This window comes from Lissotriton helveticus, chromosome 5_1, assembly GCF_964261635.1.
Source record: "Lissotriton helveticus chromosome 5_1, aLisHel1.1, whole genome shotgun sequence".
Lineage (NCBI taxonomy): Eukaryota > Metazoa > Chordata > Amphibia > Caudata > Salamandridae > Lissotriton > Lissotriton helveticus.
The window spans coordinates 452645529-452666532 of NC_136065.1; the positions used below are offsets into that span (position 1 = coordinate 452645529).

The 21004-nt window shown below is 43.8% G+C and overlaps 1 protein-coding gene across 1 annotated transcript in view; it reads right to left on the reverse strand.

Annotated features, from left to right (window-relative positions):
- The window catches only part of ANTXRL (ANTXR like), a 339738-nt gene that overhangs the window by 17174 nt on the left and 301560 nt on the right, over positions 1 to 21004 (reverse strand). The window contains exons 15-17 of the mRNA XM_078642693.1: positions 19415 to 19513; positions 16708 to 16875; positions 15345 to 15425 (exon numbers count right to left, since the gene is read on the reverse strand). Of these exons, the coding sequence (XP_078498819.1) occupies positions 15345 to 15425; positions 16708 to 16875; positions 19415 to 19513 (348 nt within the window). The remainder of the gene's footprint in view (positions 1 to 15344; positions 15426 to 16707; positions 16876 to 19414; positions 19514 to 21004) is intronic.

A 21004-nucleotide genomic window follows, 5' to 3' on the forward strand; every position in this document is an offset into this window, starting at 1 on the left:
GAAGTGTTAAATCGCGGAGTCTGCCATGTCGCCAAAAAGGTGAGTGCCATCAAAGGGCATGTCCATCAAAGTAGAGTGGACATCTCCCGAAAAGCTAGAAGACCTCAACCAGGCGTATCGTCTGAGTGCCCAGTGAGCCGTTGGTGTCCAATCCACAACGTATGGTAAATTTGGCTGTGTCTCTCCCATCCGTAACTGCCTGGGATAGAACGGCCCGGGCCTCCTCCGGTCACTGATGTAGCACCTGTGAAACCCTATCCCAGATGGTATGGGAGTATCAGCCCAAGAGGCATGTGGTATTCACCAACTGCAATGCCAAGCTGGAGGATGAAAACATCCTCTTCCAAGGTGGTCCAGCTTCTTGGATTTCCTATCTGGGGTTGCAGAAGGGAATGCACCCTCTAAAGATAAGGCTTGGACAACCAAGCCCTCAGGGAGGGATATTGCACCAGGTAGGCTGGGTTGCCTTAAAGGGGCAGTGGCGGCAGGTGAATGTCCTGTCCACAGGAGCCCCTGTGCTGGCCTTGCAGAAAGTGCCCAGAAGGACATCTGTGAGGGTTTCACTGAAGGCTAAAAGGTGTTCTGAAGTTTAAGCCGCAGGTTGAAGTACCTCTGTCAGGAGATTAGTCCTGATAGCCACCGAAGGGAGCTTGAGGCCAAGGACCTCGGCTGCACTTCTCTCCACTTCAGCGTAGGAAGCTCCCTCCTCTGTAGCCAGGTTAGAGGGAGAAAGCAAACCAGTGTCAGGGGAAGTGTCCAGACCACTGGCCTCACCCAGGTCCATCCGCCAGTCGATGGGTCTTCAAGCTGGTCAGTTAAAGGGTCCAGCTGCCCCTCTCATTACTCATCAGCACCTCCTGGCATAAAATCAGCACCAGGGATGAATACAGGGGCAAAAGTCAATTCCAGTGTCGAAACCAAGGTCGGTCCGGCTCCGAATCTACTTCGCAGATGAGTATGGGTTGACACCAACCAGGGGCAGAGTCAAGGTAGGGAGCATTGTCGCTGTGACTGAAGCTGAGGAAGGTGGAGTAAGATCGACCGGCATCAGGCCCGATCCATTAACAGATCCACGGGGCCCATGAGAGTCGGACTGAAACTGCTGGTGTGGAAGGCCTAACATAACATAACATGTGTATTTGTAAAGTGCACGTTTACCCGAAGGCATCTTGGAGCTGAAAAACAGATGTTTATTGTTACCCAACTCAATGGTACTCATTTTATTGACCTCAGATGGATGAAAGGCTGAGTGGACGCGCCAGGATTTGAACCTGTGACCATGAGGTCAAACACAGGCCCCCGAAGTGGACATATTAGCCCAGACCCGGCCAAGGGCCCTCAACCAACTCCGCTGGGCCTGAAGGAGCACCAGCGAGCCTGGCTTCCCAATAACGGGGTCCAGGGCCTCTTAGAATTTTTCAATTTGGGCAGGAGAAACTCTGGCTCCCGGAAAAGCAGGGAGGCACAGAATCGTCTCAGAAGGAGGCTCCAGGGACGGAGCTTTCGATAGATGATGCGTGAAGTCCCACGTTGCGTTGGCCAATGGACAGGGTGAAGTTGAAGAACGCATGTGCTTCTTTGACTCCTTCTTGTGCTTACCTAACCTCCCGGATAACTTGGAATGCAATGAGGAGTGCGGGCTGTGTGACTGTTCTCCGCACCTTCCTCTCAAATGGCAGCAACTTGGAGCCGAGCGCGGGACTCCAACAGCTTTCGGGACCGCTCCCGCTCCCACAAAGCCTTCAGATTTATAGCGCTGCACTCAGAGCATGGCTTTGGGTCGTGGTCGCGCTCCAGGTACCAGAGGGATACGAGGTACGGATCCTTGACAGACATCATTTAATGACAGGAGCTAGAGGGCTTGAAGCCGGACCTACGCTGGGACATTCTTGACGCACCAGGAGTCCAAGACTTGAAAAAGAAGTTGACAAAAGTTGTAAAAAGCTAGCCAAAAATGGCTAAGGGGTAGCTCTCTCCAGAACTGTGCTTAGGCTGGTGCGGAAAAAGAAAGAACTGACGTCAGCGTGCTTAGGCGGTGTCTATATAGGTCCCGTGACATCATCCCGGCGCCCACGACGATGGATGCAGAGCCAACCGACGCTACCTACCAACGTTCAGGGGTACTGCTGTTGAAAAATCTCTGGATCCAGACTGACACCTGGGGGAAATTCTAAGGTAAGGAATCTACAACTAATAGTCCCTAGCAGATACAAGATTTGCCCCCAAAAATTCTCTCAATCTTGTCTTTTTGCTATTCTCCGTGTTGTTCTCTTGCCTTAATCAAGCACCAAGAGATGTGTGGGTGAAAAATCTGATCGAAATCTAAATTATATGGGGCAAGTTCTTGAACTTACTAATACATTGTGGGGTAAGAATGGAATCAGTTGCGTCAGTAGCAAAGCTGAAGCAAATGTAATGTATCATATTATCAAAGTGCACTTCCCATTAGTGTTGGTCTGGATATGAAATACTAACAGTGATGATTCTGTTTTGCCATCATAAGATGTTTCTCCTTTTATAGAAATTATTTATGACCTGATCCAGTTCCCATTCATGGATTTTCTCAGAAGAAGCAGGGTTTAGTTGATGTCAACTGCAATGGAAGGTAGACTACAGCTGAGTGGTAACCATTTTTGCTGCCCACAGCTCTGGTTAGTTTCCCGGGGCGACAACTAATAGGGAATAAGAGGGTTTCATGCAGCCCCAAGGCATCCCTGTCAGACAGGTGCACACACCTTCATGGGAGTCCCTTTTCCCCTTTCAAAAGCAGGCCAGATGCAGCCTGAACTGTGAAAGGTAGACCACCAACTTCAAAAAGCCAGTCCGCCTTTCACTATTGTGCTGCCCCTAGGGCAGGCGCCAGTACGCCACTGCCCGAAGACCATAAATTATTGTTATAGTGAGCACTGCCCCTCTTTCATTCTGTGCACCTACTTAAAGGAGCACCACAGCACAAACAGGAAGAATGTGTACTACGTATAACATGGCCCCTGTCGCGATAGGCATAAACTGAATATCATGCAAGCAAAAACGACATGAGTAACAACAAAGTTAGCAGTAGAGACTGCTCTAATCTGTTGGATGCTTCTCGTTATAGTAATAAGATTAATTCTTGCAAATGTACTATGCAAAGATCCAGAAAGATTTTCCATTTTTACTGCTCTTTGAGTACAATCTATCTAGGCATAAATTGTCCGAAGAGAATTTTAACCTCCCAAAAAGCCAATTATGTAAATATATGCAGGGTAAACGTATTCTGTGCTGTCCATTCTATGCCTTATTATTCTGAATAGTACATTTATACTTGACTAAGCAAATGTTGACATTCAATGTACAGCCACAGAGCAATCAGAGATGCATTTATGAATGCATCATTTCCCCACAACTCAGAAAAATGTAATAGGAAATAAAGCTATTTGCCGTTGCAACAGTTTGGTTGTCTCTGGACACTTCAGAGCATTTTGAGATTCAAAAGAGATGGATTGGAAGTCAAAATGTGAAGAGAATAGGAAGAGGACATACAAGTTTTAGGAGTTATTATTAGGTGCCTGATGTATCAAAGGAGGGTTGCAAAGGAATCACACCCTCGTTAAAAGTTTGGCTTCCATAGTGAGGGTTTAACTCACATTATCCATCATATCCCCTCTATTCTTTAACATCTACCTAACCATCTTACTAAACCTGATTAAATCATTCAACCTCGCCTATTACAGCTATGCAGGTGACAACCACAGCATTCTAAAATTGGATGGCCTGTAACACCTCTATAGTTCAAAACTTAATGACTCTCTTTTAACCGAATAAAGAATTTAAATAACTACAACACTAATATTACTGGTAACTCAGTGTGATTTACATTGATTATTTGTAGCTCTTAATGAAGAAAAAGTTGGAGATTCCTGACCTACAGCTAGAATGGCAATGCTCAAGGCACTCTGCATTATCCACAGAGCCTCCCAGTGAAAATCACCACTATACCTAGAAGTTAAATTCAAGCAATACAAACAAAACAGGAGACTGTGCTCCAGGCTTGCACCACAAATCATCGTCCCACCTACCATAAGAAATCCATAGAAATCCACTTCTCAATACAAACCACCAAGCTCTGGAACTTACTACCAGCTACCATTTGAAGTTCCCAGGAGCATATATACTTAAGAAGAGAGTTAAAAAAGTGGATGTTCCCAAGATAATTATATGATCTGATGGACAGCATGTAGAAAGACAATCGCATCTTCCAGTTCAATCTTGGGCTTGCAAAGCAAAGATAAGGAACAACCACCCCAACCAGTCCACTACTTTCTGTATGTAGGTAAACTATAAAAGTCTGACCTACGGTCCAACTGGGTATTATATAGTTATGTCAATTCATATAAAACATTACTGGCACACACAAATCTTAATACCTTAACACTCAGTGGTCATCAGCCAAAGCCTATACCAGCCAATAAACCACCCAATGAACAGACATAGAATACCTGAAGAGTCCCATCACATACTGCTGGTCAGTTAAGAGGACTTTAATCTAGTCTAGTCCACCACTGCAAGTCCAAATAACTATACATTATGGCTGATAATTTACATCTCGCAATAATCCTCAGATATTGGATGATAGTAACACAATCCATCCCAGGAAATCTCTCCACTATTTTCTCTCTCTCCAGACATGCCAGGTCAGAACTAAAACTGCATACAATATTTCAGGTTTGACAATGCAGTTCAGTAACCATCTAAGTAGATAAGAAAAACCATAAAGGGACATGCAGAGCTGCTCAAAGCTGCAAGCTTAATGGAAACTGCAGGAAGCTGAGTTTCTGTTGCAGTAACCCCGCACTTGTTGGCAGATTTCTGATGCACTTTGACTTGATGTGCCCTAGGTCCCTACCAAACAGGTTTCCAGGGCCTGTCTTCTTTCACAAAAGCTATACCTTTGTACCTCCAATTGGCACCTCTCTGGCCACATGTAAGTCCCTTGTAAAAGGTACCATGGGTGCCAAGGGCACTGTGGCCAGGGAAGGCCTCTAAGGGCTGCAGCACACAATGTGCCACCCTTAGAGGGCCTCTACCATAACACACACACACTGCCATTAAAAGCTGCATGTTTTGGTGCAGCGAAAAGTGAATAGTTGACATGGCACACATCCCTGTGTGTGATGCCTACAACCCACTGTCTATGGCACAGGTAAGCTACCCCTCTAGCTGAGTGCACTATGCCACTGGTGAGGGTACAGGTGCATGAGCCATGTACCCCTACAGTGTCTAAGTCCATTTGTAGACATTGTACGTGCAGTAAAGCCATACAGAGTACATGGTCTGGGAATTTATCATTATGAACTCCACAGCACCATAATGGGTTTACTGAATTCTGGGAAGTTTGGTATCAAACTTCTTAGCATAATAAGCCCACCCTGATGCCAGTGTGGGGTTTATTAAAGAATGCATTCAGAGGGCATCTTAGAGATGCCCCCTGAAAAATGACCTTGCTTCTGGTGGATTTCCTGGCTGGTAAACACCAGCCTGCCTCCACAAGACATGGTTCTGGACCCTTGGAGTGGGAGCCTTCGCTCCCTGAGGTCAGAAAGAAAGCCTTTCCTAGGCGGAGGTGGTCATGCTTCCCCAGGCCAGGAAGAGACATCTGTGGCAGGGGAGCTTCAAAGGCCTTGTCGCCTTTGTAATGTGACCCCCACCCTCTCCCGCTATCAGGAGCAGGCCTTTCCTGTCTTCCCTCCTTTCAGCGGGGAGACAGGCGGGGAAAATTAGAACAGCTCAGAGGGTGTGCCCACCTCGGCTAACCCCATCCCTCATGTGGGGGAGGCGAGATGAAGCCCACTCTTCAGTGCCCCATCTTGCAGATGGCAGGCACTCGCCAATCAGGATTAGGGATTGTGCCATCGCCCCCACATGGGGTGAGCACACCAAGGGTGTATTCACCCTAAGGTCAGTGGCCCATTGGCGACTGACCTGGAGACCCCTAAAATGACCCCTAAATACAGTATTTGGGGGCAGCCCCGAAACCAAGAAGACTGATTCCCTCAACCGACAAAGAACAAGGACGAAAGAAGACGTTCAGTAGAGGAGACTGCAGAGGAGAACTGACTTGGCCCCAGCCCTACCGGCCCGTCTGCAGTTTCCAGTGATCCTGTGCCAAAAGTCTCCTTGTCCTGCAGCCAGTGACCTCCAGAACCCCTGGAAGGACTGACTGCCTTCAACAAAGTTCGGATCTCCAGTGAACAGCAGGTCTGTTCAAAAGAAACACCAAAGAAAGACAATGGGCCTCCTGTGGCCAAAGAAACCCGACACCTGGAACCACCACTGCACCCGACGCCTACGGACTGAATCCGAGTGGCCAACTAGTCCCAGCAAGGTGCCCCAGCGCTCCAAAGTACGAGTCCACCATGGGTTAACTCCTTCAGAACTCCATGATGTCACCTGCAACCTCTGCACGGAGACCCCCTGAACCAACCTGGTAAGGTGAAATCCAAGCTCAAAAGACACCCCTGCATCCAGCCTCCCTGCGCTCTGGAGAAGAGGACCTAAGGTGCACTTACATCCCTCAGCCCTCCAACTTACCTTCCCAGCTGTTGGCTCCTCCCGGAAGACTTCCTGGATTGCGCCTGCAGCCAAAATCCAAAAACGGAAACTCCCATTGAAAACAACAGGACACCCAATGCCAAAACAGCACCCTGCACCCGGCCGCCCCTGTGCTGCTGTGGGTGCACTTTGTGTGCTAACTTGAATCCCCCTGTGCCTTGAGCCTAAGTCCAGAAGGTTTGCTCCCACAACCGTGTGGCCTGCTCGTGAGCAGCCACCAACCGGAGGCCCTCTATCCCCGATTGGATAACATTGGGCCTCAGCACTCTGCACCCGGCCGTCCTAGTGCCGCTGAGGGTGCTTTGAGAGTGAATCCTTGACCCTGGGGAAACCCTGGTTCTAACTCCAGAAAGCCAACTCCCAATCCTAAGTACTTACCATTAAGTTGATAACATTGTTTTCTCCAATAGGGCTCCATTGAACTGCTTTCCTGTAAAGTGTGGAGTAGGTTTGTATGAAACACTAAGAAACTGCAAATATACAAAAACTTACTTACCTTTTCTCTAGGAAATGTCCAGTGTGATATCTACCAAGCTGCCAATACTGATGCCTAACTTCAATGCTATTGACTAAATAGGTGCAAGGAAACCAAACCAAGCATGACGCGGATTTCGTGAACGCGGCTTCACACTACAACTGTCGGGTGGAAGCAAGGACGTATAAGCAAGACGTTGGCATATTAAGAAGGGGCCAACGCAGATACACACAGCGCGGCGAGGGGAGCTGACTTTGATTTACAATTTATTGCGCACAAGAAATGGAAAGTGCGGGCGCTTAGGCACTTTATGAATTTCGGCGAAAACGGACGTTCTATGGCCGAAAAGATCTTGTGGCTAATCACACTTTAAAACACAGAGCAGAAGAAACCCACAGTGGTGGTTTAGGCTGAAGTTGTGGTTGTTGGTCCTGATGAGAACCCCCACAGTGTACGGGGTTTGAAACGCGTAGACCTTGTTATTTCCACTCCCATACAAAGTGTTCCTTTGGTTGGATTAAGATTTATGTTACATTGTGAAAAGTCGCATTGACAAAATTTGTTTTGCACGTATTAAACATCCTAAAGAGAATTTTGTTTGTAGAGTGACCAGGCCAGTTTTCATAATAAGGACATTGGCCCGTTAGGATTTATGTTGTATATGTTGTTTGTGTTGATGTGTGTCAATGTGGATATGTGTGTGTATATATGAATAATTAGGAGGAGTGTGAGTGTAAAAAGGCGTGTGTATTTATTTGACGACATTGACTTGTATATATCCCCTATATATGTCTTATTTGAAAACACAACTTTTTTTGAATATTGAAAATAAAAGCTAATAATAAGCATTTGGATGCTTGGTTTGGTTTCCTTGCACCTATTTAGTCAATAGCATAAAAGTTAGGCATCAGTATTGGCAGCTTGGTTGGTGTGTATTGTTTGTGACTCAGCCTTACTGATTAGAGTCAGGCCCTGTTTTTGGTTACACAGTGTGATATCTAGGCATATCACACTTGATAGAAAAAGTAACTTAAAAAGTAATCTGCAAAGTAACTGAACAGTAATTAAAATGATTTACAACCAAATTACTTACCTGTAACCAATCCTACTGCATTGATCTGCATTCAAACTGTATTTAACCGTATTATTCCTGTGTGTTATTATACTTACCTGTACCAGGCCTGGCATGGTTCTAGAAAATAAAATACAAACAAAATAATATTTTTATACAAACAAATTGGTCTGAGTTCAGTCTTTGAGTGTGTGGCATAATTTCTTGCCTGAATGTGTACAATAAATGGTTAACAGTACCCTCTGATAAAGCCTTACTGCTCGCCCACGCCACCACAACTAGAGAGTAAGGTATTATCTATTTTTACCTCTGCCTACCTTTGGGTTCTACTGGACTCTGTGCACATTATACCTTACTTTAGTATAGTATATACAGAGGCATCTGCCTACAGAAACCAAAAACTGCATGACTTTTTCTCACACCTTATCATACACCACATTGCCACGATAGTCATCAAGGACAACATGGAAACACGTCCCACATAGAATCACAAAACAAAGACAACAAAACTTCCAACAACAAACCTTACATGGCATAGCTTGCTGCCTATTTTGGCAAGCACTTCAGTGTCCCACAGAGAGCTAGTAAGCATTATATAAATGCTGCTGTACAATAAAATTATCCAGTTATATGATTCTACCAATTCCACATGAGCCGATAATGCCTGACGACAAAATTGAACAAATCCACATACAATTTTTTTGTCGCAGTTCCCAGGACTAGGACTAAATGGGTACAATATGTGAATTGTTTCTATGATGAGCATTGGAGGTACAAAGTATGCCCTGCGCATGCTCTTAGTTCTTGGTCTGTTGCGCATTCGAGGATGGAACTCTATACGTTTGTTCCCTTCCTGTCATGACGTCTGAAAATCAACCAAAATATGAATGAAAGGAATTAAAAGTAGGTTTTCTATGAAGATGTAACAAATAAAGGCAGCGACTTGTAGGTCTATGTGAGGTGAACACAAAAGTGGTAAAGTAACGAAGAGGGGAGCAAGGGGTAAAGCTATTATAAGCACAGCAGATGTATTGACATCAGAACCAAGGGTTGTAAGTAGCCCATTACAAACTAAGGGGCATATTTACAATGAAGTGACAGAGTGCGGCGTGCATTTTCCCCTGCGCTGGCACTAAACTTAGCAGCCTAGCGCCAAAGTAGGCACCCTTGCCCATAGTGCAAGGGTGTCTGTGTTGAGTGGAAGATTGTTTATGTGCAGGAAGGTCTACTGTCCTGCACATAAACAATCTTAAAATAAAGTTTTGTAACGTTTATGTGTGCTGCTTAATGCAGCACACATAGATTTTGCAAAATGTCATTTGTTTTTTTGATTGTTTATGAGCAGGAAGAGTCACCTTCCTGTACATAAACAATCAATGGCAATTTGCTGTTTCTATGTGTGCTGCACAACGCAGCATACATGTAAAGAGCACAAACATAGAAAAATAAAGCATTTCTCTTTGTTTTGCCTGTTTAAGACCAGGTTTTCCCTGGTCTTAATTTTGACGCTGCCTCCTATTTATGCCATCCTTGGAAATAGGGGGCAGGGTCAAAATCAATGGATGTTGCGGTGGAACGCCCACAACAACACCCATTGCCCTCCCCTTTCACGCTAAGTATAGCGTGAAAGGGTGCCTTATTATTAAAAGCAGCATTAAGCCCCTTTAAGTGGCTTAATGCTGCCTTGTAAATAAGGCAAACCCCCTATCTCCACCACAACGTCACTTTTAAACATGCCCCTAACTATACAAGACTTTCACTACTCAATGGTGGAGCAGACGGTTATTTCTCAGATTTAGATTAGAGCCTCTGGCACCCATGGTACACCTCTACATTCTAGAGCCCAAGTCACCCACTGGCAGTGGTCACTGAAACCTTAAACTATCTGGCTGCCCTCAGTCATCAAATAAAGGTTGAATGGAGTGCAATTATGTAAAGTGGAATTATGTGCTGAATTATATAGTGTGGTGCTGAATTATGTGGCATGATGTGGAACTGGGTGGTGTGGATTGGATGAATGTGGTGTGTAGTGGAATTATTTGTTGGTTGTGGAGTGGAATTTCCAGGGTGGAATGGAATTGTGTACAGCTGAATTGTGGTGTGTGGAATTGTGTGGCACTGAGTGAAAATATGTAAAGTGGAATTATGGGCCATGGTGTTGGGTGTATTTATGTGGAGTGTTATGTGGCATGGAGTAGATTTATGTTGAGTGAAATTATGTGGTATGGAGTGGAGTGTAATTATGTTGTGTGGTATTGAATTGCATGTTGTGGCATTGTGTGGAATTGTGTTGCATGGTGTGAAATTATGAGGAGTGTAATTATGGGTCACGTGGAGTTAAATTTTGTTGAGTGTAAACATGTGTTTTGGAGCCGAGTGGATTTATTTGGAGTGTACATATGTGGCGTGAAGTGTAATTATGTAGTTTGGAGTATAAATATGTGTAGTGAATTTACTTGAAGTTGAATTGTGTTGCGTGGAGTGTGATGAAATTATGTAGCAGAATTATATGGCGTAGAATGGAATGGATGTATGTGGCGTGTAGTGGAATTATGGGTTGTGGAGTGGAATTTTCTGCATTGGAATGGTATTGTCTGAATTTGAATTGTGTTGTGTGGAATTGTGTGGCATGGAGTGAAAATATGGAGAGTGGAATTATGTGCCATGGTGTGGAGTGTATTTATGAGGAGTGTTATATGGCACGGAGTAGGAGTAGATTTATGTGGAGTGTAATTATGTGGTATGGAGTGGAGTGTAATTATGTTGTGTAGTATGGAAATGTGTGGTGATGAAATGTGTGGTGATGAATTGTGTGGTTTGGCATTGTATTGAATTGTGTTGCATGGTGTGAAATTATGTGGAGTGTAAATATGGGTCACGTTGCAGAGTTGAATTCTGTTGACTGTAAATAACAGTTTTGGAGCTGAGTGGATATATATGGAGTGTAAATATGTGGTGTGAAGTGTAATGGAATTATGTAACATTGAGTGGTATAATGTGAAGTGGGATTGTGTGGCATGGATCGGAGTGAAATCTTGTGCAGTTGAATTGTCATTATCTGGCTTGTAGTGGAATGATGTAGTGTTAAATTGTGTGGTGCAGAGTTATAAGATGTTGAAATAGTTTGTGTAGTGGAATTATGTGGTGTGCATTTGTGTTTTGTGGATTTGGGTGGTATTTAATTGTGTGGCTTTGTGTTTAATTATGTGTAGTTGAATACTTGTTGTCTTTATAAGTAATAGTGTGGAGGGGATGAATTCAGAACCTAAAATCTGAGCCACATAGACTCCTGCTAGAGCTGGGATTTGAAAAGATTACATGCGTTCTCCTGGAGATCGAGTTACAGATCTCTCTGGCACTGGAAACACACGCCCAGCGCCACTCAACATTTGCTACTGTAGCAGCTTGGCTTTGTTAGAGGAAGAGGGAAAGCAGGAACAAGGTTGTGTGTAAGGAATGGGAAGAAGTGATTATTTGAGAGAGTCCTGCTCTTGTTCAGCCAATGCATTCAGAATTGAATATGGCTAAACTGAAAATGACTCAGCCCTCATGGCATTTCAGTATAAAGAAGAAACTGTCAAAGGCCTGTTTTTTGTTGCATGGATCTCTTTGGCAGGGGAGTGGGTGGGGGGGGGGGCTAGGCTGTAAATCCACACTCGCTGCAAGTCTCTTCCCCAGGTCTCAGATGTGTAAGAGTTTGTGCTCTGTGGTATGAAAGGTCTAAAATATGTAAAGTGCACCTCCAAGACGAGAAAGCAGCCACCAGAGTCCTTGTCCTTCTATGATTGTGAGATGTATTTATTGACATGTACCTAAAAGGCAGCTCTTCTAAAAAATGTGTGCATCACAGGCTGGACAGAAGAAACAGTAAGAAACGTACATAATTCAAATGGGCAGGGGAGCTGCAGTGTGGCAAGAGGCAGATGGGATCTGGGGGCGTGGGGGTGAGGGAGAGATGCAGCTAGGAGGGTGCAGAAGAGAAAACCTCTCCTGTGCTGGCAGGAGCCGTGGAGATTGCAGCCGCCATGTTAGCAGATGAAAGGCGGCGGGCGCCCTATTGATCAAAAAGACAAAAGTGCCACAAACAAACATAAGAAAAAACAAGGAAGTATGCATGTAAGAGGGGCAGTCTGCTGGGAGGGTCCGTATCAGCAAGAGGCGGGACAAATTAATCGCATTCATCAATGCAAAGCAGCCATTTACAAAGTGCATTAACACTAGCCAATTTTAAACATGGGAGGTTCTTTCAGCCCATGTACCAGATACAGCATGTCTCGCAGATACAGCATGTCTCGCAGAGACAGCGCATGCACTGCCTAGGTGAGACCTAAAAAGGATGGAATCGGATACTGCTCCTTCTTTTTGACCAGTGTTTCTGATTCCTCTCCTAGCCCAGTTCTTGCATGGGCCTTACCAATTGCGTTGGTGGTAGATGGCACCTTCTTTAACTGGCCAATGTCTCTGTCTCCCCACAAAAATATGGTGGCAGAAAATGTGGGAGACACTGGCCTGGTGGAACCCCTGTAATCTCTCAGTTTCTGGAAGTGAGGTTGAACCCACCAGCCCCAAAATGTCTATCCTGCCCTCTCTGCACCACCGAGGCTAAATCTAAGTCCAGTTTCTAAGTCCTATCACCAATATCCCCACTCTGGCCAAGCTGTTGGAAAAATGTGTGCAACTCCAACTAACAAAACACAATGACCAGTTCGAACTCCTCGACCCTCATCAATCAGGCTTTCGAGCGAAACACAGCACGGAAACGGCCATGACACACATAATTGATGACGCCCTCCAAATCCTGGATCGCAACGACTCCTGCCTCCTCATTCTCCTGGACCTCTCCTCAGCATTCGACACGGTCAAACATGAGAACCAATTAGAGCTCCTAAATACCAGAATGGGCTTATCCGGGACTGTGCTCAAATGGTTCACTTCCTTCCTACACAACCGATCCCAGAAGTTCAAGATTAACAACGTGCTGTCCTCGCCAGTGCCAGTAGATTTAGGCGTCCCACAAGGATCTTCCCTCTCACCCACGCTGTTCAACCTCATCATGGAACCACTCGCTACCCTGCTCCAGGCATCCAATGTACACTTCCACATGTATGCCGATGACACTCAACTATACCTAAAGGTACAATCCCCGGAAGATATCAAACTTCTGAACTGCACACTTAGGAACACCCAATCTTGGTTGGCCGACAATCACCTCAAACTAAATGCGTTGAAAACTGAGTTCCTCCTGATATCACCCCCTGCGAAAATTACCGCCACCCAAATATGGCTCAATCACCTAACAGCATTCAACGTCCAACCCACCATCGTGGACTCTGCGAAATCCTTAGGCATCACACTGGACGCAAAGCTCAATATGCAACAGCACATTAGCAAAGCAACGAAAGGAGCTAACTTTCAAATCAACACTTTGAGGAAACTCAAACCCTTCCTCCCAGCCAAGGACTTCCAAACTGCTGTACAAGCACTAGTCATCCCCCGCATAGACTATGGAATTGTGGCCCTCAGCGGTCTCCCTCAAGCAACAACAGCACCCCTAAGAGCCTCCCTAAATGCGGCCGCAAGACTCATTTCGGGCTCAAGGAAACACTCTCATATAACCCCTGACCTGAAATCGCTGAAATGGCTTCCCCTCGAAGCCAGAATACAATTGAAAATTGCGGTTATGACACACTCAGCCATACACCACAAGGCTCCCACCTACCTCACTCAAAAGCTGACTATATCAGGAGGTTTGAGATCCAATAGAAGTACTAAAAGTCTGCTCCTGAAACCTTGCAGATTCCGTAAGGAAAAAACCTACAAACGCTCCTTCTCAGGAATGGCACCGAGGATCTGGAATGCACTCCCTCCTGAAACGAGGATTATCTCCTCCACTGTACTCTTCAAGAAAGAAGTGAAAGCCATCCTTATGGCCAAGTTTACATGATCCTCACTGTTGCTGCTCAGAGACTTTGCACCGATCTTGTAACGTTGGATACTTAGTGATCCAATAACTTTCTGTTCATGACCTACTGACCTCTTTTGCAGTTGGATCAAAGACTCTGCACCGTCCTATAGTATTGTCTTTTGAGGGTTTACTGGTATCCACTGATCTCTATGGCAGCTGGATCAGAGTCTCTGCACCGCCCTATCCTAATGTCTATTTGAATGTCTATTGTTATCTCTAGACCTGTATTGTAGCTAGCTCAGACTCAGCACCGTCTTATATTTTTGTCTATTTGAGTGTTCTCTGCTATTTCATGATCTCTATTTTAGTTAGATCAAAGACTCTGCACCGCCTTATTTTACTGTCTAGCTGAGTGTTTACCTGTATCTTATTGCACATGATTGTTATCCTATTATGCTACCGTTCACTATACTGTACCCAATTACTATGTCTACTCACCCTACTGTGAAGCGCTCTGATATCTGTTAAGATCTTGTTCGCGCTATATAAAACTTTGAATAAATAAATAAATAAGTTTTGCACAGTCTGAGGTTGCACTAACTTTATGAATTATTGCATGTGCTGCAGACAGCACAGTTGAAACTCACAAAATCAGAATCAATTCTCCATGTTTTGAAGCTCTAACTCATGCAGTTACCGAGTTGGCGTATGCACCGTAGAAAGCACAAGTTCAAAGAAAGCAGGTGCATTATCCCTTCTGCACCTTTGCAAAGGGACATAATGGGATCATGATGTGGCTGTAGGAACCCTTGCAAACATCTTACTTGTTGTATTGCAGCTGCCAATTATTCCCCTACTTAGGACCACCTTTTGTAAGCAAGGATACTGTTTAGGGATACTGTCCCATTGTATTGTGGCTGGAATTGGAAGTAGCCATGGATCCTTCAAAATTAAACCTGGATCATAACACAGCCCTCCCTGGGTTTAGGGATGATATATAGTTCTCAGCTAATAGATGCAAACCTTAGTTTTCCTTCTGTAAGTGTATAGTGTGAACTGTAGATGTCATTTGAGAGGTCATTTGACCGAAGCATACAATAAAGAGCATTGAAAACAAATGCAATAACTGCAAACTTTTAATACCACATCTTTATATTAAATCAAATATTACAAAGTGAGCAACAAAAGATCTTGGCATCTGTGGGTTGCAGTTCTGATTTTTCATGTGACACTGAATTCTGCTGCATAACATTAAAGTCATAATGCGGAAGAACACGTAATGTGAGTTCCTCACATCTTACCTGATCTCCTTGTCTTGGTCTCATAAGGGATACTTGGTCATACCCTCGCCGAACAAGAGCCCATAAAGCATCGAGTTTGCCCTGAAATATAATACAAATAAATACAGATATTCAAATACATGGTACAACACAGAAAGAGGAGTGCTGCTAAAAAATTTATGGAGGAATATTGATCTGTCCAGGATAGAAAGAATGGATTTGTATGTGAAATGTAAGCCACATATGTTCTCAGTCTCCAGTCGTTGGCTTTACAAATTTTTATATATAAATATGTGTTCTTTTAAAGAATTAATGCAATTTTCTCAGAGATTCCTCATTCTTTTTCTACCTATATATTTTTATTCAACTATTTTGGACTTAGAGTTTTTAGAGCATATTTCATGACCTGGTGTGGATGGAGGAATGTCCTGGAACCATTGTTAAATCTTTTTTTATTGGTCTGCAACCCTTTTAGGGCTCACAAAGTCTGGAACTCTGTGAGTTCCTTTTTACTTTGCTTTCATGCCTAAGATTAGCAGGCATCAAAATAAGTATGTGACTCAGTTAAACATCAAGCAATTTAAAGTCCTCTCAGAAGGCAAACGACTGTGAAATATATTCAAACTCAACCCTCCTTTTCCATACAGTGGTCTCAGAGCACTGTCTGGTGATTCTGTTAAAACAGGAATCAAAGGCTTCCTCTATCAAAAATGTAAAATCTATATCCAATGCCCTTATTATGGCATGGCATAAAACGGGAAGGGACAATTAAGCCTAAGAGTAATAAACGACCTTTCTTAGTCTAATGGAAGGATATACTGCGAAACATATATCAAACATTTTACGGATGATGCTGCTTCGCTAGTATATTATCTCAAGTTGTAATAGACACCTGTATCCCTTATTGGGTGGGACAAATGTTTGAAAATTAATATCTAATAAAAATTGCTTACTTATATCAGGCCTTACTACTGGTCATTTTTGGGAATTCCAGCACCTAATAGGTATCACAGTTGTTAGACCCTACCATTTGTAGAATTTTTTGGAACCCTTTCTTTACAGGATAGATATTGTTTACATTTATTTATTTTTCTACGTACAGCTCACATGGGAAACACACGATAATACATTTCACTTAGATTTAAGGACTGCCCCACAAAAACATCATACTAATAATACTGGCTCTTAGAAATCATCTATATTAATTACACTACACCATGTGTTGCTTGTAGGCGAATCAGTAAGAAACACGCGTCTCAAGTTGATTAGACAGTCCCACCTGTTATTTTTAAGGGTCTCAAATCTTAATATGTAGGACTTCCTTATATTAGATTGTAACAAGCATACTGGTTAGGTGATCAAATACCATGTAGAAAGAACATACCTTGATTGGACTGTACCACTTCCTTTCCGTGGGTCTGTTATTTCTGGGGTGTTTCTTTGGTTTTGGCTCCCACGGCTCATATTCTTGTTCAGGTAACTTGATCACAGCATTCTTTGGCTTTTCTAACTTTGCACCTTCTTCAGTCGAACCTTTATCGCCCCATCTCACCTGGTGGTTGAGAATATTAAAGATAAATCCCTGTTTCTGAAAACTGGTTGGAGTATATTTTGATAGTAATTGTGAAACGTTGACTTATATCCAGCTATTACTATGACATGCATGCTGCTTTCATTACCGAGCAAATAAATGTTCAAATATAAGCCTTTTATGCATTCTGCACCTCTTTCTATGTTTCTTAAGTTCCTGACTTTCCAACACTTTCAGGTCAGGCATGCAAGGCTTTAACTTATTTAGGGCAGTAATGGCATGTAAGGCATTGAATAGCAATACAGTCCGCGCTACTGGCTTGCCCTAAGATCAAGATCAGCACCATCACCTCCAGCCAAGGTTGTCAGTGCTGTCACCAACTGGCCGGCACCATTAGCTCTACCTTAGAGTAGACGTAGCGCAATGACCTCCATCCGAGGATAGGGTTAATACTATTAATTGAAGTTGGGGTCAGTTTAAAGCAATCACCTACCCTGTGGGAAAGGTGAGTGCTGTAACATCTAAGAGAGGACAAGTTAGTGCCATCTTCTCACCTAAAGACAGTCAGTGCCCTTATACATGCCTGAGGACAGCTCACCACATAAACTTCACCCGAGGTCCTGCTCACCTTTATTACCTAATGAAAGAAGACCGGTGCTATTTCCTCTATCTACAGAAAGCTTTAGCGACATCAGCTCTTCCTGAAGACAAACTCAATGTCACCACCACTACCTGACAACTGATCAACTTCCAATATTTCTAGTGGGTCAAAGGGTCTGTTTCATCTGTTTAAAAACAAGCATTTGCAAAGCAACAAGTCTCGCATTTGCGAGAGTTTAAGCTATTGGCATTGTACATGAAAATGCCTTTTATTTATCCGTTTGGATAATTAACACATGAATAAAGGGAATTGTCATTTACAATGCCATTAGCTCAAACTCTTCAAAGAAGCGGCCGCCATTGTCCCAGGCTGCTTGGAAAGTGAATGCGCGTATGGTGCGCTGAATACTACAGGAAAGCATGCGGTGCGTGAAGTAGGAGAAACTTATTAAAGAAAATAGTGCTTACAGACTAAATAAGACGTACCTTGTAACAACCGAAGTAAAAGGGGCAATCCTCGTGGGAGGTTACAAATAAAGACAAGGTGGTACTAAGGAGGGACTAACAAGCCTATTTCCGAAGGACAATGACACAAGCCAATGACAAATATTGGCGGATAGTGGGTGGGGATTCCCGACTATACTCAAATACAGCATGCCTCACAGAGCAGCGCATGAGCTGCCCAGGCTCGACCTAAAAAGGAGAGGCCCAGTGTCAGCAAAATATTCTGACATTAGAGTATATGGTGAGTATCTCATATAGGGGCAGTAGCCACTGCCATCTCATGACTAAGTCAATGCAAATGTGGACGATAATCCAGTTCAGGACTGTTTACTGTTTGGGGGCAAACAAACACTACAAACAATTGATTTCTTACTTACAACGTGTCAGCTCTAAACCTGACAGAGGGAGCTTTTGTGACCACACTCCCCACAAATGTAATCTTTGCAGGACCCGGCTTATGTGCTATCACTGCCTCATTTGATGGGACAACCTAGGCACTGCAGTAAACAAGCACAGGCTAAGCTAATAGGTCATGCAATGATAACATGGTGCTATGAATAACTTTCTTATTTTTCCATGCAAGAATATGCCATAAATATGTTAGAGAAAACAAATATATATGCGACAATCAAAAAAGGCATCCATATCATTGGTATACAATTGTTGAATTAAAAAAACGCATATCATTTTAATACAAAAGTACTGGTGCCTCACAGCGGCAGGTGTACTTAGAACAGGTGTAGAAAGCGTATTTAGTTTTAATGCACAACACAGGAAAATCTGTTTCTTATTGATGTGAAAAGGTACGGTTACCTGTGACTTTTTTACAACTAAAAATACAGTTTAAAATGAATAATAAAGGGCACAGAATGAAAAGGAAGAAACATCAGCCAAGTAAAGGAGTGGCCACACCAGACCAGCCACAAAAGACCTAATTTTTATCAGATATGCACATGTGATCACGAAAAATACCAGCACTCACAGCTCACAGCTGATGTGGATGACCCAATGCCCCAGGCTTATGCTGAATGACATCTGAACTGACTAGTGAATTCAGAGGGCAGACCCAAAGTCCATCTGTGGATAAATATGCCTATGTCGTTTATTCATTATATTATTCAGAACAAAAAAAGGAAGGTATTGCTAAAGTTGATTCTAGGCCAGACCTAAAAACCAGCACCACCACCTAGCCCTTTCCATGGAGAGTCCTTCAGTATCCTTATCTGCAGTGTCCCCTTGAAAGCATTGCATGATTGATGCCCAGTGCGCCCTCTGTGATACAGCAGGACACGCTCCTTCATTATCCCGCAGGGAAGGGGAGGCTAATGCTTGCTAAGCTCGGGAAAGAGCCCTGTGTCTGCACTTTTAATACAGTGAGTGAGTAGCAGAATGTCACGAGTCTTCGGTACATGTATTTTAGTTCTGTCAATTTCTGTGAATATGGGGACGTATCTACCTCCATCCTCTTAATACCACCGACCCCTCTTCCGCCGTAGTAAGACGCGTCCACCGTGGGCCACTTTTTCTTGGGAAATCCATCCTCGTCATCGGATTCCTGGAAAAAAGGAAACAAAGTCTATACCCTCGCGATGATTGAGACATGTCATGAACAATAGCTGTCTGTGAGGGTGAACTTTCTGAGACACGTGTCCTGCAGATTGCTTGGATGCTGATGAGAGGAATGAAAAAGGCTCTTGTGCTCACAGCTGTGACTTTAAAATGGTAACCAGTCATGGCTCTACAGAACCCATCTTCCATCATAGACTTCTTCAATCCAAGCGGGAGGGCACGAACCCTCCCCACCAGAGGCTGCCCAGAGAACAGAGGACAAGTGTGTCATGGAAAGGTTATGGAGTGGCTTGAAGTGAATTAAAGTGATCTATGGAAAATAGTTTCTAAGTTGTCTGCATGAAATGAAGACAATAAATGAGGCAGGGCTTGTTTTTTCTTCTCCTAAAATTCTAAAAAAGTCATCACCTTTGATGACACCAGGTTTAATCACAGCATCAGTATTTAGTTCTCCATATGTAGATTATATTAGAAATACCATGCTAGAGATGGGCACCTTAAAATATCAAAAGAAGAGTACAGGTATCATTAAAGTTAGCCCGCATTCTGTCTAGCAATGCATAACTCCATAAAGTCCACTTAAAGAGTGATGGAAGTGACTATGGACACTTTCTGCCCTCCAGGTGGGGAGGCCATGCCTTCTGCTTCCTGCCAAGAAAGCCTCCTCCAGTTCTGAAGACGGCTTCCTCCCGCCGGTCACACGGGTTGGTCCGCTGCGTGCTGGCAGCCACCGCTCAAAGTAGATCAACGTCAAGAAAGAAAGAAATACTGCGACGTTTCAAGATCTGACATGCAATTTTAGATTCTGCTATATCCTTGATTTTACCTTCAACCTGCCTGGCTCCCTTCTGGTCGCTCTTATGTCTAGCTAGTTAACTGACCATAGTACTGTGTACCACAACACATGAATTAATGTCTTCCCAGTACCACCTGCATCTTACCTTCCTTTGCCTTGTCCTCAGCTCTTTGAATAAACTCAATGGCGCAAGATTCGAGAACACAGTATTTGAAATGTAAAATACAAATAAGAGAGGCAGTAGGTAGTTCTTCTGCTCGAAGAGCAAGCAGCAGATGCACAAAAAACGTGACATTGTTTGCTTCAGATATAATTTATGATAGTTTGCTGTTGACATCACGTACAGAGATTAAAGTCACTCCAATCGGATTAAAATGTCTGGGATATCAATATTATGTTATGTTATCATCCGAATCCATAAGCACTTGCAGAATCCTGTGCCACTCTAAGGTCTCTACCCCTCTTTAATTTGTGTACCACCCAATTCTTCAGCAATGGCGTGCCACACATTTCTGGCTCACCCAATAATTACCCATCTCCTCTACACACCTATGCAGTTTATCAATCCCTCATTTGCCGTCAATCCGTACTTCACTTGTCTTTTGCGTATCCCATCTTCCCTCCCAACCATGTATCACTCCTTTCCCTGTAATTTGAGAGATTGTTCTTTCCTTGCTCTCT